The sequence below is a fragment of the Elgaria multicarinata genome, chromosome 2, assembly GCF_023053635.1.
Source record: "Elgaria multicarinata webbii isolate HBS135686 ecotype San Diego chromosome 2, rElgMul1.1.pri, whole genome shotgun sequence".
Taxonomy (NCBI): domain Eukaryota; kingdom Metazoa; phylum Chordata; class Lepidosauria; order Squamata; family Anguidae; genus Elgaria; species Elgaria multicarinata.
In genome coordinates, this window is record NC_086172.1 from 102,025,514 (window position 1) to 102,044,472 (window position 18,959).

The 18,959-nt window shown below is 38.5% G+C and overlaps 1 protein-coding gene across 1 annotated transcript; it reads right to left on the reverse strand.

Annotated features, from left to right (window-relative positions):
* Nucleotides 1-142: 142 nt before the first annotated feature.
* EIF3M (eukaryotic translation initiation factor 3 subunit M) lies at nt 143-18,485 on the reverse strand. The gene is made up of 11 exons (XM_063117325.1): nt 18,377-18,485; nt 16,821-16,953; nt 14,526-14,664; nt 14,050-14,173; nt 13,457-13,551; nt 9,786-9,869; nt 7,756-7,855; nt 6,534-6,615; nt 1,432-1,575; nt 888-948; nt 143-425 (listed from the first exon to the last, which is right to left on the reverse strand). Exons 1-11 carry the CDS (start codon nt 18,416-18,418, stop codon nt 305-307), a joined length of 1,125 nt encoding a protein of 374 aa, XP_062973395.1. The 5' UTR covers nt 18,419-18,485; the 3' UTR covers nt 143-304.
* Nucleotides 18,486-18,959: the final 474 nt, after the last annotated feature.

Genomic DNA, 18,959 nt, shown 5'->3' on the forward strand with positions numbered 1-18,959 from the left:
TAACATAACTGGGGCAAAACACAACACCAGTCATTAAAAAAATGCAGTTATACACATTGTCATCCTGCTACTTCTACTTTCTTTCCCATTTTATATCAGAATATAACGTCTTGTGATTATAAAAGCTGAACAAAACTCAGGATTTATTATGATTTTAAGTTTATTGCTTTTGTAGCATGTAGTTCAAATTATTTAATGTCTTCTAGCCAATTAGATATTTTGAAGACAAAAAAATTCACAAAATGGTTGAATGGTTTACTTAACATATTAAATTGAATGGTTTATCAGTCAATAGAAAAAAGAATTAGGTATCTGACAAACTAAGGAGACTGTTTTTCACTTGATTCAAATTTAGTTTCCAGAAGTTAAGTGTGTCATACAGCTGTTGCCACTGCTGCTTTCCAAAGGTCCGATGTGTGCTGTGACTAAAGTAAAGAAATGTAAAAAGGAATTAACATGACAGTTGTATCAAAATTCTGCTTTCAAAAGTTGCTATATTTGGTATATGTATGTTTTTAGGAATAAGGAAAATGTAGGATGCAATATACCCAGAAACAAATAATTTTACCTTCTATATCAATGTTTTCTAGTACCAGCTAGACTGGAATTTTGCAGCCCTCATCAGTACTTAAAAACATCAGACAATACTCATTAGTATTCTTGCCACTGTTTGGCCATTAAATGAAATGTGCTGGAAAATAGGACTCTTTCATTAAATAAGCTAATCACATTCAGTCTGAGCTTTAATAAAATTATGATAAATAGCAACTATTTAACTACAGGCAACTGATAGGAATATCTTGCTTCTACTTAAAATATTAAACAGATATATAAGTATTATAATTAGTACTGCAATAAGTTGTTTCATGAAAAGATTTAAGGCTCACCTGACCACTACTTTTCTCTGTGTTTGGTCAATTTTGCAATGCACCATCTTTGTCTTTACAGCTGCAAAAAATAAAAATATATCTTTCTTTTAAAATTATCAAGTTGTTGAATTATATGAGCATGGTAATTCTCTGTGGAACTGAAGACAATGCAGGTGTATGCTTGAAATGCATGCTCTTTTGTTATTAAGAGTAAGAACAAAAGGGTTATTACGAGGAAATAATTCATGAATCATCTTCTGTAGTGCCACATGTATTAAAAGTATAATGTGCTCTTTTTACAAGCACTTTCCCCCTGGAAATTACAGCCTATTTTAACAACAACAACACAATTAAATATTGTATGTCTAACATTGCACAAAGCTGTATAAAAAATGTTGCAGAATGTAATCTGCTATTAAAGATAACCAAATATCCTTTTTTAAATACAGTTACATTATATTACTTACAAACTCAAATTACAACTGATATACAGGTTTTCAATATAAGTACATTATTTCATAAAAGCCTGCTTATAAGGTAAGGTAAGTAAACAAACTCCTACCATCAATAACAAATGCTTCAACATCATCAGCTCCAACCTGAAGTTCCTGCTGCATAGTGTCAAATGAAATTTCCTTGTTTTCCACTGCCATTCCCATAAAGGTGAGCAGTCGCATTTTTGCCATGTTCTGCTCATGCAACAAACCTGCATTAAAGACCACTGAATAGTAAGTTCTTACTAATAAATGTCGATAAATAACATAAAACATTAAAATGTTTTTAACAGATACGACTTAGGATGATTCAGCGTTATTTCTTAGACTGTTTGGAATCAGATGCTGCCACTGAGTACATGAACTGCTCTGACCACTGTTACCTGAATCTTAAACATGAGTACTACCCTAACGCCAGTATGATGCTTAGGACACTAATTTCTGCTATTTCTGATTTTCAGGCTTGAGTGCCACTGCTAAGGTGGCCAAAATGCACCACCCACACAAGAGAGAGGCATTAGCAGGCTCAGTGAAACCCTTGAGTGCTTGAAAAATACAAACATCTTGTTAAGAAAAATACAAACATCTTCTTAAGAAAAAAAGCAACATGGGGGGTGCAGGGTGAAATCCCAAAAACATCCCAATGACGACTGAACATGCTTAGTGGCCAGAATTCTGATATATTGAGGGACAAGAAACAAAGCTAGGTGGGAGAGGAAATGGAATGGAAGAAGGCATGAGTGAGTGAACAGGAACACTCTAACACTGCATTTCCTGCTTTTTTATCTATTAGTGATGTTGAGGGATGGACAACCAATAAGTTCTGTATTGCTCCTTTCCCTCAATTCAGAGTAGCCATGAAGTTGTTGCTAGTTTTTCTACATTGTTGCAGACAACCAGCTATACTGTATAGCCTACCTACATCTGAGACTGAGACTCCCTTATGTGAATTGCTGGAAAATGAAAGGCTATGCACACACTCATACAAACTAAAGGAAGAAAAGTGGGTCCTACAACTGGAGATGAAGTCAGGCTAAGGAGTAGGGAAACAAGAGACACAAAAGGCACGGCTAAAAGAGGTAGAAGTGTGAAAAGAGACATGAGGGATGAGGAAAACTAGGGTTGCCAACTTTTTCAAATGACCAATACAGCTTTAAAAACAGCTTTATTAGTAGGCAATAATGCTTATCTTTGTGCCATAAAAAGCTTCACCTGCTGGTGATTACAGACCAAGATGATATTAAAATGCTCAAGACTAGGCTAGACGGTTGTTGTCTTTCCTGGTCAAATAACAACCCTATTAAAGAAAGAAAAAGGGAGTGACAGATGGCATAAGAAAAGACCTGCAGAGTGGGGAAATGGAGAAAAGGACAGAGTAGAAATGGGTCTGCAGACAGATTTGTGGCACAGGGAAAGGAAAAACGAAGACTACAAAAAAATGATCCAAAGAATATATCCTGGGGTGCACAAAGAAAGAGGGTGATTAACAGAGTTGGGAATACATAAAGATCTATGGGTTGGGGAAAGAAAAATGGGGGAGAGGAGTGCATGAACTATTGCATGGAGAGTATACAGATACAAAAATCCACATGAGGTGAGGAAAAAGAAAAAACGCTTCTAGATTTGGGTACAGAAGATGAGTATACTATTAAGTGAAGAGTACTGTGGGGAGGAGAGATATTAAGATGGTTAATTTCAACCTTTATTATAATCTTTGCATGGAGAAGGAGAGAAATACTGTCTTGTTCAATTCTACAAACATTATTGAACATTCAGACAATTTCAGATGCCAATCTAATGTTGCAGAATAGATTAATCCATTAATATAGCTAATAAAAGCAAGCATGTGTGGGTTCTATCCAGTGCCATGCACGTGGTTTTCCACTCACACAACAGGACTTTCCCTTCTTTTCCTCCCCCTCTCCCAATGTCCCCCAATCCTCCAGATCAGATTTGGGGGTATGCACAGGAGTCTGCAAGGGCAGGGGGAATCCATTCCACTGCCAGACACAGTTGCATACAATCTTGTATACTTAATTAAAAAAATTATTTTTTGCAAAATATTTGAATAAAATAGGCTTTAGCATTTCATACATAGAAAAGGCAGTATGGGTAGGTTACCCTGAATGCTCAACAAATATTTACATTCGGAATTAATAACGTTGTTGCACTAAGAGAAGAGCAGGGAAGCACATTACTACCAGACATAATGTTGTGTTAATTAGCAATAATTATGATGCAGGCTATTTATCTGGCACAGATTCAACAAAAATGTGATCATCATAACTCAAGCGCATAGGGAGCTTCAGAAACTAAAGCTAACTGGGCTTAATGGAAGCCTACAAGCACCAAAAATCAATTAGTGCATGTAAACTCTAATTAACAAATGCAAATGAAGTGTTAATTACCCTTTTAAAGTAAAAAGGTTGCCCATACTGCAAGATTTAAACGTGAACATGTTAGGGCGATTCACAGTTGACACAAGATAATGCAACTGTTGGCCTAAGTTGTCAACATTAATAAAACAACTCATTGTAACAAACTGATGCCACCTGTGGAACCCTTTCCTGAATAGATTTTATAGCTTCATGTATCTTGTTATTAATTTTAAACGAAATATTTTTTTAAAATTCAAAGCATTAGATTCCAATATTAAAAGTATACCAATCATTTGTGGAATTCCTTACAATATCATAACATTTAAAAACCGTAGTCTGGTTTAATGGGATGACAAGTCAAAGAATATTATACGTGAAATGAATGAAAAATATGAATTTGTACACACAGAAAATGGTTTTAGTCCAGTGCACAAACAAACATTTAGGTCTCATGGAAAAAATGAAATCAGCTGTATTTGAATGTAATTAACTGGGCACAATCCCCAATGTACAGCAACATATTAGAAAGCTCTGCACTGTCAGGAATTATAAAAATACTTTTAACATACTTAATGAGCATTACAGTAATTTTAAATAAACTCATTTGAACAGTAGCTATAAGAGCTACCATAAAGAGAAAAGCTTACTATATTTTGCACCAAGAATTTCATATTTTCCATTCTAAAATTTTAACGGAGTGGGTTCAATTTAGACAAGCCCCTCTGTGAATGGAAGGGTTCCTTCTGTTTGCAGAGAGAGCTGGGATCCAGCAGAGGCTTTCAGCAGAGGAAGGGGCAGCAATATTTGCCAATATCAAAGGAAGGAAGAATCTGCAAAAATCACTGCTATGTCCCCTTCTATTAGGAACACCACTAAGTCTGGATACAACCCATTGGCTGGGTTCATGTGATTGCAGGGGTAAAATAACCCATTGTGAGTTTTCCCCTTGCATCCGTTGTTTACTTAATGACCTGTGCTACAGTGTGAGTTGGGATGTTGCCCAAACCTGGCACACAGCACAGTGGGCGAAGCTTCATACCCACCCTACAACCCACGATGTACAGTAGGTGCTGGAAGGTGGCACGAAGCCACCCTTGTTGCATTTCGGGTTCGGATGACACGCCAACCCACGCTGCAGCACAGGTAACTATGTAAACATTGGGCAAGCATGTGCAGGGGGAGAACCCACATGGCTTCTTTTACCCGTGTGATCATGAGACCCCAGTCTCTCTGTTTAATTGGAGATAATACATCATTGTTTTCAGAATTCTACTTCCATCAGTTCACTGCAGACCTTAATTTTTTGTTTTAGAAGCGCAATACACTGTTTTCTCAAATAAAGTCAACCTGTATTCTGGTCACTAACAAAAAAAATAAAAAATAAAAAACCTAATTTTATGGAAACATTTATTCATTATCAGTATATCTAAACCTTAATGTAGTAATAAAAAGTGACTGCATCATTGAACAATTTTTGCATTGTCACTGACCCTTGTCCTAAAATGCTGCAATACAGAAAAAGTAATTTTCATGCATGCAATAGCTTATGAACCAGTGCTCCTTTGAAACAGTCAATTACACATCAATGGGGGAGTGCCAAAGTGTTAATTACTACTCCTTTTTTTCCACAGTGTGTAAATAAAGAGGGTGCTGACATTAACATTCCATCAGAAAGCTTCATCCTATGAAACATATTAACTGGGTTAGAATGTGGCCTGCTTGGTTTAATGCATCTGCAAAAATATTAAGCGTGCACAAGAACACTTGCAAGTACTCAATCTCTTTGTACTTCACCCTTGTTAGAGAGAGATTTCGTTAATTCACACCTTGATCGCATTCAGAGTTTAGTTATTTTTAAGATGGTAAAAGCCCAATGCAGAGGTGGGATCTGTAATGAAGTCTAAGACTATGTTCAAACAATGAATGAAGCTCAGCCAAACATTGAGAAAATATCACACACACCCCACCCCTACAGCCAATTCCTATGAATAATCTAGTGGACATAATTTCAGTTTCTGCACAAAGTTCTCAAATGTCTAGAAACTGTTTTTTAACTTAGAAATGCAAATGCAATTCTTTGCATGGCTATCTGGCTCTGAGTGACTCTACCTACCATTTCAGAATTTACTGTTCCTGTGCATTAGCACAAGTTTATCACTTCACATGTGATGTCACAGATGTATGAAAAACACAGTTCAAACACAATACGCAGCAATTTCTATCACTTGAAAGCAAAGAAATGAGAGCATCAACAGACACTAAACCAGACCAAAAATAATTTGGTTTTGATACAGCTTCTTACATTCTATAGCTTAAAGTACACACAACAGGAAGGAAATAGACACAGTATCATGTCCGTTCAACTGGGCTTTCACCAGCAACTGAATTCAACTTGCAACTGAACTCAGCTTGCTAGAGAGGTGGGGCCTGGGTGCATGGCTTGGGTATGACAACTGGATCATACAGCAACCAACTTATCTATTGATAGTGTTTGTTGATGGAAAGAGGTTGTAAACAAAATTGAACAGAGAAAGGTATTTGGGGCTGAAAGAATCAGAACGAGTGGGGGGGGGGGGAATCTCAAACAGCAGAACCCAAGGATAAACACAAAATGCCTACGTTCTACGCAGACACCAGCCATTACATCGCACCACAGGGCAGAGAATGTAGGAGGATCTGTCTTAGCACATCTGTCACGGGTGGGCTAGGCTCAGTTGTCACCACTGCCATACCACAGAAATAAGAAGCCGGACAGACAAAAATGCAAATAAATAATAATAAAAAAGACTTACCAAGAGAGTCAATGAAGTCCTTGTTGTTCTGATAAAACCGGACATAGGATGCTAACTTTGCACTTACAAAAATAGTCAAAAGCTGTAAGAGAAGGACATTTTCAGTTATAGGAACAGTTTGAAGAGGATGAAATTAAAAGAATGTTTAATTCAACACGCATCTCACAAACTATAGCAGGGGTGTAGCAAGCATAGCCAATGGTCAGGATGATGGGAACTATAGTCCAACACCACCCAGAGGGCACAGGGTCCCCACCTCTATCTTACAGAATGGAATTTGACATGCATCAAAGTAAACCATTACAGACATATGATGCCCAGAAAAAATTGGCCAAATGCAGACAATCATGCCCTAGATCAGGCATGGGAAAACTCTGGCCTGCCAGGCCTCTCAATCCAGCCGCTAACACTCTTGCTAGCCCACACCTCACCTCACCCCACTGCTCTGCACCCTCCACCTGAAAACAGAGTGACATTGGGGGGGGGGGAACACATTTATTTTCAGCGTTAATTAAACGTACTGGCCATGTTCGCAAGTCATTAAACTATAGTTTAGTATGACGTGTACAAGCAGAAACAAGCTTCCGTCTAGTGTGTCAACAGGGGGAGAACTCCAGGAGCTTCCGCTCTTGATGGATCTTGTCCCGTTGTCCAGACTCGGAAATGTAACTAAATTTATGGTTAGTTTCGAGAAAGCAGCTTCAGTAACTATGGTTTGAAATCAGCATGTGTGAAATTAATTGAAGTTAATGTTAGCCACAGTTTGTCTGTCTGGACACAACAAACCACAGTTAACCAAAAGTGGAAGCTTCTGAATGCCTCCTCCCAGCCATGTGGGAGTAACTGTGTGTGACCTCAATGCAAATTAGAAAAATAACATTGCAATCCTCCTGAGAGAGAAGGAACTTCACAAAGCTGTATTTTGTTTTTATGTCACTTTTTATTTATCCCTTGTATGTTTTATATTGATTTTGCTGGTCTGCGATTGTAATAAATAGTAATTGAATTGAACTGTGTGTGTTTGTGCATGTGTGCATGTATGTGTAGGATGTGAGTCATTGCAGTTCATTCCTGTTTTTGTTGCACTGAACTATGTCTCAGCATGATGCGTGAATACAATCACTCTAAGTAACACAATCCAGTACAAGTTAAGTTTGCTTAAGTTCCACTGACATGATTAAGCTATACATTAAAGTGCATTGCATTTTTAATGAATACTTACATCATGAATAAGTTCTCCTTCCAAGAATTTGACTGGTTTTAAGGTAAGAAGATGATCAAAAAGAAAGGTATTTGGATCCTTTAGTGCACGGACAATACACCTATTTAGAAAAGTTAAATGCGTATACTTTAAAAAGATGATTTTCTAGCTAATTTATTTGATTTTTTTAAAATGAGTCCTTTAAAAAAAATCCCCTCCACAAAACATTTTAACAGTAAAACAATCTACATATTACAAATACAATATAATTACAGCAACTTAAGAAACAAACAATCCACAAAGACACACACACACACACACACACACACACACACACACAGAGCATAAAACCAATTACTTCAGCATTGAAAATTCTCTTTAAAATAGCTGGGGGAAATAAAAGTGTATTTGCATAGTACTGAAAAGGTAAGAGTATAGGCTTGGGGAGGGCATAGGACAGGGTACCACCACTGAAAAAGCCCTCTCCCAGTCGCCTCCTGTCAACTTCAGGAAGGACCTCTGATCATGACCTCAGTATATGGACAGGCTGATGTGAAGGCAGGTGAACCTTCATCTACCCTTGTCCCAAGCCATATCAGGACTGGTACTCTGAATTGTGCATGGAAGTGGAAAGGTGTTTATGCAGTTAGTCACAATTCTAAATGCTATGAATGTAAGTAGGCTTAAAGTGCTTTTTAATGGTGCAGCAGCATCTAAAGCATACAAACGACACACGAGATTATGTTCCAAGACACCATTCCTAAATTTCTGTTCAATTTATGCATGAAACACACAAGCCTTAAAGATGACAATTCCAAAGGAAAGTGGAGAGCGAAATGTGTGTGTATATTAGCCCTAAATATAAAATCAAACATGCTCAACTCAAAGCATGTATACAGTTAGAAGAGCTAGCAATCTTCAGGCCTAAACTGAACAATTTCCAAGTAACCTCAATGGAAACAAAGGACTATTTTGTTGTGAATCTTCTTTCAGTGGCTATAATCACAGGTGGGTGACCACCAGTCAGTCTGGCCACCAAATGCACCTCTGGCTATGGGTTACTCCCAAAAAACAGTTAACAAGCAAGTTTGTTCTATTGTAATTTTTCTTCTGCTTCAAAAAAATCAAGCAGTCTACTTACAGTAAAGTTTAACAGGTGTTAAAGTAGAATGGATGAAACGGGAAACCCACAAAAGCTTATGGGCAGTTTTCATAGCCTTTTGAAATCAAACATTAGTTATTAAATCTTAATATGTAGCAAAGCTAAATGCCATAACTCTTCAATGCCAAGGTGGTACAAGTGGGGGTTATCAAATATCAAATATAGATTTATCGTTTGAATACATTTTAAACAGTTTTGACAATGTCTCAAACCCTTGATGATGCACCAAACTGCCATTTTCTACAACACTAAGATTCAAACAGAAGGCAAAAGATCTAGTTTCCTCACATAGACAGATTGTGTCTTCTGCAGCTTGTGCTGCTGAGGTTACAAAGAAATTAGTCAGGAAATGAACTTAACCCTGTCCTAAGCACATATTTGAACTGAAATTTTGTTCCTCTGCAGACCAGAAGGATTATGTTTTATATCAACAGGTCTTTACCAGTACTCACAACTTCTTCCCTGCTATTTCCTTTGGCTTAAATAGTTCTACTTTGTAAAGGTGAGAACCTGAAATGTTAGATGTTCTAATGGGGTTTCCTCAAACTGGGGAAACTTTGGACTGAATTAAGGACCCTTGCCCTTTCCACATGCATTATTTACCAGGTGTCCTCTCCCCACCAACAAAAATGTTTTATTTATTAAAAAAAAATATTAAGACATTTGTATCCTGCCCTATATCACTGGGATCTCAGGGCGGTGTAACATCCCTATGCCATTTGTTATCTACAATATTACAAAAACCTGAAGTAGCAAGCAAAACGACTAGGGAGGAGAAAGAATGGGGTGGGTGCATTAAAAAAATTAGGATGTTTGTGGCTTTGTTCTTTGTGACATTCATTGCACAACGGTCCTGAACACAATCCTATATGTTCATGTTTTACATTACCTGTGAGCATCAACTCTTGCCTGAGAAGCATTATCCTCTGTGTAACTTCCCAGCAACTCTACCATTACTTTTGCTGCAGTATCACTGTGGGAAGCAAACAAATAACATCACCTTTGAGAATCATTTCAAAAAGGTATTGAGATAACTAAAGGCATCATGAAATTATGATTCAAGTGAAAAGTGAACGTGAAAGTATGCAGAAAGACAGCTTTGACTGTCATTGGTAGCAAAGAACTAAAGTAGCATTATGAAGCTATTCAGTCAGAGTTGGGTTTTTTAATGTGGATTTACATATTTCAGTTTATACTTTTAAATTGATAATTACCTGCCAGTTACAAAAAGCTCTGTATTAGGATAGAGTGACCATATAAAAAAGAAGACAGGGCTCCTGTATCTTTAACAGCTGCATAGAAAAGGAAATTTCAGCAGGTATCATTTATATATATGGAGAACCTGGTGAAATTCCCTCTTCATCACAGCAGTTAAAGCTGCAGGAGTTTATACTAGAGTGACCAGATTTAAAAGAGGGCAGAGCGCCTGCAGCTTTAACTGTTGTGATGAAGAGGAAATTTCACTAGGTTCCCCATATATACAAATGACACCTGCTGACATTTCCTTTCAATACACCTGTTAAAGATACAGGAGCCCTGTCTTCCTTTTCACATGGTCACCATGTATTAGGATGAATACATCTTTACACAATTTACTAGAACACATCTGCACACCATCATTAAAAAGCAAAGTAATGATGAAGTTTGTTCCAAACTGAAGGAGCACATACAACCAGAAGGGGAAAGGCCTTTCGTTTTTCTGTTACTGAATTAGCTGTGACTACTTAAGAGTTCCATCTGCTAATTTAAGTGACATAGCTTGTTCCAGAAGAACAGTAGAAAAACAATTATTATATTCAAAATGTTAGAGTCTTTATTATTTCAGTTATTTGTTGCACTTTTATCCCACCTTTCATCCAAAGCTCAAGATGGGATACATGATCTTCCTCTTCTCCACTGTATCATCACAACAACCCTGTGCAGTAGGTTAGGCTGTGTGTCAGTGACTGGCTCAAAGTCACCCAGAAAGCTTCATGACAGACTGGGGGCTCAAATCCAGATCTCCTCTGTCCTAGTCCAATACTTTCAGCACTACATGCCACCAGCTATCACATAGACAATTACATGCCTGTCAAAAGAATGCCCCCCCCCTCTCAGCTTTTACAGCTGGCTTTTGAAAGAGGGCATTTGCATAACATTTCTAGTGAGAAGAGTTCACAGAGCTTGATAGTTTACAATCTAAAATTTAATACCAGAATTAAAACTAATCAAATTTCTATAATAAAACCAATCCAACTATTCCATAACTTAATTTTGTTCTTTTTATTGTAAATTCCATAACCTGGCCTTCAAAAGAAGTTTCCAACTGTTTTAATGCCCACAAGGTTTCCTGAATAAGTAAACTTACTCAATCTTGAATCAAGCCTACTGATTCAAGACATTGAATCAAGTCAGACAACCCATGATTATGCCATAGCTACACTTATAAAATCTATGCCAACAGAAACTTTATAAATTATGTTTCATTGGTTTTGAAGCAAAGTGTTCATTTTCAATATTTTAAAAGTGCTAAATGTTCAGAAGGAACATTATTTTTCATGTTGCCCAACTAGGGTGGTTTTTTTTTGGGGGGGGGGGTATTCCAGATAGTTAGAGGAGAGTTTCCTCTTATGATCAGAATAGTATTTCAAACATATTTCAGTAAATATTTTGTTCTGCTTTGTTTTCTTTAAACACGTATGAGCAACTGTTAGTTGCTAGGAAAAAAGTAGCTTTAGTTGAGCATCTACAAGCAGAAAAAGCACTGGCTTATCTTAGGCAAAGACAGTTTGAAAAAGGAGACAAAACAGATAAATTGTTAGCATAGTAAGTTCCTAACAGACAAGAATGTAAAATATCTCTAGTGGTCCGGGCCCAATTCAAAGTGCTGGTATTAACATTTAAAGCCCTAAACAGCTTGGGGCGAGGCTATCTGAAGGAATGCCTCCTCCCATATGTACCTGCCCGGACCCTAAGGTCATCCTCAGGGGTCTTTCTCTGCGAGCCCCTGCCAAAGGAAGTGAGGCAGGTGGCTACCAGGAGGAGGGCCTTCTCTGCTGTGGCACCCCGGCTGTGGAATGAGCTCCCTAAGGAGGTTCGCTTGGCACCTACATTACATGCTTTTAGACGTCAGGTGAAGACCTTTTTATTCTCCCAGCATTTTACCAGTCTATAAATAAATTTTAACTCGTGTTTTAAATTTGTAATTTTGCATTGCTGCTGTTTTTATCTGGTTGAGCTTTTATATTGTATTTTATATTATGGTTTTATACTGTTGTTTTATACTTTGAACGTTTTTAATTTTTGTGAACCACCCAGAGAGCTCTGGCTATTGGTCGGTATAGAAATGCAATAAATAAACAAACAAATAAATAAAAGTAAAAAGAACAGGACAGACAATTTAAGAAAAGTTTTACTTGTTTTATAATGTATTTTATGAAACTGAACACTCAAAGTAATATATTTAATCTGCAGGATAATTGAAGATGAGATCATTTATTTATTTATTTATTACACTTATATACCGCTCTCATAGCCAGGGCTCTCTGGGCAGTTTACAGATCATGTGCACACTTGGAAACTAAAGAAGAATAAAGCTGGATGAATTAGGAGAAGAATTCATCTGATTTTCACAAGGAAACTTGTTCCACTTATGAAAGATTTTGTTGTTGTTGTTGATTATAAAAGGGCTGATACTTGAAAACTGAAATCAGGCTAAAATAGTGTTTATATTGAAAGAAGGGAAGAATCCTGCTATTGTAGATTCTTATAGATCAATCTCACTGCTAAATTCAGATAAGATTATGGCTGGCATGTTACTGACAAAAATGAATATAACTGGTAGCTATATAAATTCTGATCAAGCCAACATTTTATTAAATGATATTAAACAAAAATATAAGAAAAGCTATGTAGTCCTATAACAAAAGTTATCAGGGCAACACATGTAATAAAAACTAAACATAAAACACAATAAAATCCAAACAAGTACAAAGAATAAAACCAGCAGCAAGAAATAATTTAAAAAGCATTATTAAGGCTTAATATTCATGATATTTAATGTATTATCAGTATCAAGTATTATGAAGTTAAGATAAGACACCTATTCTGTTATTGTTTCTAGATGCTGCTAAGCCATTTGAGTGGAGCGATGGTGTCTTTTAGAAGTAATGGTAGTATTTTATATTGCACTCATGTATAATTTCATAAATGGTATGATATAATTTTAGCTTTAGGCTGCAATCCTATACTCAATTACCTGAGACTAAGCCCTATTTCAGTGGGATTTACTTCTGAGTAAACAAGTATAGGACTGTGCTATTAATTTAATGTAATAGAATTTAATTTAATGTAATAGAAGAAGCCATACCTAATATTTAAATGGTTCTTCTCAACTGATATCTTGTTGAGAAATGATCATGTTTTATTTCTTATTGGAATTGCCATTATGGACATATTTTTTGCTTATATATAGTTAACTGTACTAATAAAAATGAGAAAAAGGTAACTTCAGTATTTTCCAGAATTTCAGGAGTACCAAATACTGAGAAATTGCTTGGTACAGTTGGTAATTGTGCTTACCTCTTTTTGCAGTCCACTAGCACATCATATAGCAATCTAAGAAGAGTATGCTTTTTTTCTGTGTTAAGATTCCAATCTGAAATCCATTTTCGAACCTATAGAAAAACATTTGAAACAAAAGATAAATTTTGACTACAGAGGAAAGTTACCCGAATTCAACTTGAATACAAACATTTTAAAAACAGATCACAAAAATATGAAATTGGCAAACTGTTCTATATGTCTGGAATGCGTAGCATTTCTTAATGGAGAATAACACTCAGTGTCTTGAAATGTTAGAGTGAGCTGGCACTCCAGTCAGCCTTGCATTTAACAACAAAAACGAACACCAATGGATTTGATCCAGAATTTGTCTTTCAGAAATGGAAGGTCAACCCTGTGGAGCATATTTTCAAAGTGTGCAAAAGGCTGCAGGGAGAAGGGCAAATCAGAATTCACCTTCCCTCCTTTCACAGGCAGGAGTATCCCCTGAGCAGGTCTGTTCTTAGGGGACGCTCCATTTTTGCTCATTTATTTCTAAGAAAAGAATCACAATTTGGGATTCCTTGTGAAAGGATTTTTCATTAATGTGCAAACACGATCCAACTGCTTACCTGCTCCAGTTCAGTTGGAATGTATTGTATAGCACCGCAGGAGGAGGCTACTTTGAGAAGGCTGCAGTACACTGTGTACCTTGCAGGGGTATTCTTATCCATGCCATGGAAGAGATTACTCAGCCTAAGCAATAAAGAAATATCAATTAGTTCTCAGAAAGTTTGTGTTGGAAGAACATACACTACACACCTTATGCCCATCAAAGTAAGTATAAGCACTTAAACCCATTAAAAACAGCACTCGTGATTGTCAAAAACAATTTGGCATCATACAACTGCACTCAGATTTTTACTGAGCCTCACAGTATACATTTTATTATTCCCTTTTTACTGATAAGGTATGCAGAAATATGAAATAGTTAACACTCTCAGTTTCTGAAAAGGCACCATAATACATTCTACCAAAGACCTTCCTGGAATAAACAGGTTTGCGATATAAAGCATTTATTCCCTTCAACCACACACCAGACACTTACAGCTGCAGCCTAAGAGATGGCCGTTCACCTTCCCGAAATTTGACCAATTTCTCACAAAGACTTTCAATCAAAGCTTCTTGTTTGTCTGGTTCCAGAATAAGAAGCAGGGACACAACACTGTTCATCACACTTTCAACATCTATATTGAAAAACAAGAACATTATTTTCCATTCTACAAATAAACATTCTGAATTAACCTTCAGTAAGAGTATCCCAGACATTATTTACATTGTTAGCCTGGTATATGGAAAATTATTTCTAGATCTATGGGGCTATCATAAACACCTTTCCACTATGAACCAACAGTAAAAGTAACAAGTATTTATCCAGATGCATAGTTTAATTATGAAGAAGGAAATAAAAATAACCTTTTGCTTTTATCAGAAGGAACAGGATACATAATCATAAAATAAGTTTGGCAATTACCCTAAAACAACCCTTTAAAATAGTAATATAACCCAGTAAGACATCATCATTAAAATCAGCTGAAAACTTGAAAACAATTTAAAATCAGCAGCACTATAACACATTGATTTGAAATAAATGCATTTTAAAGGATTCAATTTTTAAAGGCGGCCTGAAGATAAATTTAAATAATACATCATATGGACCATTTGAAGGCCTGCATTGATGGGGCCATATGAACAGCAGTGGGAAGGGAATTCCACAAACATGGGGCCACCATAAAAAAAACACCACTGTTTTTTTGTCTGCCCAGTTGCTTATAGGTGAACATACCCAGGCAGGTTTGTATGGGTGAAGGTAGTCCTTTAAATAACCCACCTCCAGCCAGCATGATCAATGATCAGGAACGAGGGAAGTAGCAGTCCTATATCGTACAACTCAAGGTTGGGAAAGGCTGGTTTAAGGCTTTAAAACTGGTGTTACATTCTGTGACTGCCTGGCTCACACTAACATTCAACCAACCACATTTTCCACCAGTTGAAGTTTCTAAATTGTCTTTAAAGGCAGCCCCACATAGTGCACAATGCAGCATCTAGACTGAATGTCACCTAGTGTATGGCCAAGCAGCTATCAACCAGGGAACAACAAAGCAGGACATGGTGCAACAGCACCCTCCTGCCCATGTTCCCCAGAAACTGGTGCACACGGGCTTACTGCCTTGGATACTGGAGATAGCACACAACTATTAGGGCTAGCAGCCATTGATACCCTACGCCTCCAGGAATTTATCCAACCCCCTTTTAAAGCCATCCAAATTGGTGGCCATCACTACATCTTGCAGTAGTGAATTCCATCATTTAACTATGTGCTGTGTGAATAAGTACTTCCTTTTATTTGTCCTGAATCTCCCACCAATCAGCTTCAAGGGATGACCTTCGATTCTAGTGTTTTGAGAGAGGGAGAAAAATGTCTCCTTATCCACATTCTCCACACCACGCATAATTTTGTACACATCTATCATGTCTCCCCTTAGCCTAAGTTGATAAAAGGCACTCCTAGCCACCAATGCTAGGTGCACCAATGCACTGTTGCCAGAAATGCTGAATCCAAGGAAACCCTCCAAGCTGTTAACTTGGCCCTTCAGGTGGAATGCAACCCCATCCAAGACTGGTTGCAAACTTCCATCCAAATCATCTGGTTTCCCTGAGTAGTATTCAATGTTAGTCCATGTAGACTAAACCCACTGAAATGAATGTGACTTAACTTAATTGTGACTAAGTTAAGTCTCATTCATTTCAAAGAGTTTACTCTACTACCCGTTACTCATAGTACCTCCAGCTTATCTGGATTACGTTTCAGCTTGTTTGCCCACATTCAGGTGGACAGAGATAGAACTGTGAGCCATCCACATACTGGTAATAATGAAGCCAAAATCTCAAGAAGCAATGTAACACCCTAGATATTATCCAACATTAATTCTACTAGAGTAGACCCATTTAAATGAATGAGATTTATGTTAGTCATGATGAATTTCAATCCCATTCATTTCAATGGATCTACTCTACATAAAACTAAAATTCCCCTCTTCCCCGTTCAACGTAGCCAGGTAGTCCAGAAGAATATCATAGTTAAAGGTACTGAAAGCTGCTGAGATCCAGGAGAATCATTAGGGCTGTTTGTCTCTTATCCATTACCCAGTGAATATGTCTATTTCCATCAGAAACAGATACTCAGGGCCGAAAACTGGATTGGAAAGGATTGTTGGGAAAGCAACTCAACAGTTAAGTATTCTTCAAGAATTCCTGCGTTTAAATCAAACTACATCAAAACTATAGGTTCTTAGCCATACAGACACCTATCAAGTCCTATCTAAAAACAAGAAATACCAACCTTTATCATCATCTTTTAGGCACACATCACATGCTTCAATGATCTGAGCCAAGTCAATGTGAAGTCCACCTTCAGAATTCTCTTCAGATATTTCTGCTCCCTTGGATTTCAGGTAAGCCCTAAGTTCTGCAGCCTTATAATGTAAAAGAAAAAGGCTATCTATGAAAATTGCATAGCAAGCTCACATCTCAAAATGTAACTGCAATTCAGACAATATTATAATACAAATACGCCAAACAGTCTAACAAAAGTTTCGTAACAAACCAACAGTGCTAGTGGAGGCCCAACTGTTCAGCTACTGTCCATGGAATTGCCACCTCACCAGAATAGGAACACACACAGATTTTATTGGAAAGCCCTACCCAATCTGCTCTTCCGGCCCCTATATGGTTGAATTGTTTAATCCCAGCTATATGGGAGCATGCCACAGTAACAGCAGCTCTTGTGTTTTGGGTTGGTAGTCTATGCAGTTGCACCCTGCAGAATACTATTTGCACATCTAGCAGTAGCAGTTATGTAGAATACATAGCAATTATTTTTGAATAACAGCTGCTGAAACTAATACCATTTGGGTTAACTATGGGTTGGATCTAGAACCGATGTTCTGCCAGCAGAAGGATACAGCTGGGGGAACAGGACTTCCCCATCTTCTCCCTTTCCCCCTGGAGCTCCCCAAATTTGCTCTGGAGAGTTACGTATGCTTCCACAGGCAGACTGACATATCTAGATCCATCCCCATGAGTGAAAGGGTTGTGATTTCAGCATAAATTCTGAAAATAAATTCCTAGGCTCAATGCTGTCCAAGTTCTTTAATTATAGGTGTATGTCTTTGGCTCTAATTGGTGGATCTTAGGGTTCTAGTAAAAAAAAGTCTGCTCAACCCTGGCATAAGGGATGCCAGCTCAACCCTAAAGCTATCACCCCATCGTCATACTTTTCCTGGTCTAGTCACAGACATATCCTTGAGACTATCCCATTTCTTTTTCTTGACAAATAACTACCAACATAGACAAACGCGTGTTTTGTGGAGAAATGCCTCGAGGAGAGCAGACCTGTTTGGAAGCCATTCATATCCCTCCAACTTTTTCCTTCGGGCCAACAACCGAGCTCTTCATTCCTGGGCACTTGAGCCAGCGAGACTGACTTAGGCAAATGCATGCTTAGGACTGAGGCAAGGAGAAAGGCTGCAGGGTAACGCTCGGAGGGAGGGAAGGAAGGAATCGACTACTGGAGAGGGGAGGAGCGAGCAAGCGCAGGAAGGAGGGAGTCTGAAGACTCCCACCAACCTGAGCAGTGTCTGGCTCAGTAGCTGGGCCTGTCCTGTTGCCAAGTATCAGTGAAGCATCATCACCAGCTGCCCCCACTGGCTTGGTAGCAGGGAGGGGAATGATCGTGGCTGCGGCCGGCGCTCTTTAAGCCGCTCGCCCTCAGGTTGTGAAAGGGACCGTCCCCCGTTCCCGAGCGCCGGTATCTGGAGGCGACACCCGCCCAGCAGCATTCGGGGGGGGGGCGGGGAGGAGGAGGAAGGGGAATAAGTCACTGCTCGGTATCCCGACCTGATCTTCCTCCGTGATATCGATAAAAGCCGGGACACTCATGGCTGCGACGGTTTCGTTCCCTGCCTCGAGCACGCCGCCCAACCGGAAGGGAACGCGGCGTTCTCTGAGGCGTCACTTCCACTTCCGGGTCACAACTGGCATCCAAACGCGCTTGCGTTGCTCCCTTCGGCGTAGTTTATTGCCAAGCCTTAAGAGTAGTCGGTGGTTGGGCAGCTAGGAGCGGGCCTGCCAGTTGCCCGGGTCACGAGGTACGCGCGAGCCACTCAAGTGCTTCATTTCGGGCTCCCTGGTCCGCTCAGCCAATTGGGAAGAGGGAGCGTTGCGTCTGGAGCACCGAAGAAATGCTCCCCACCCCCCGCAACAATAAGTGCGTTGAACTTCTCTCAGGCTGCTGGTGTGCCTGTTCTCCCTGCAAGGCAGATCAAGGCATAGAGCCCTTTGAAATGCTGAGACGGTTATTGTTGGCGATGACGACAATTATATAATATTATAATAGGCTGGCCATATGAAAAGGAGGACAGGGCTCCTGTATCTTTAACAGTTACATTGAAAAGGGAATTTCAGCAGTTGTCATTTGTAT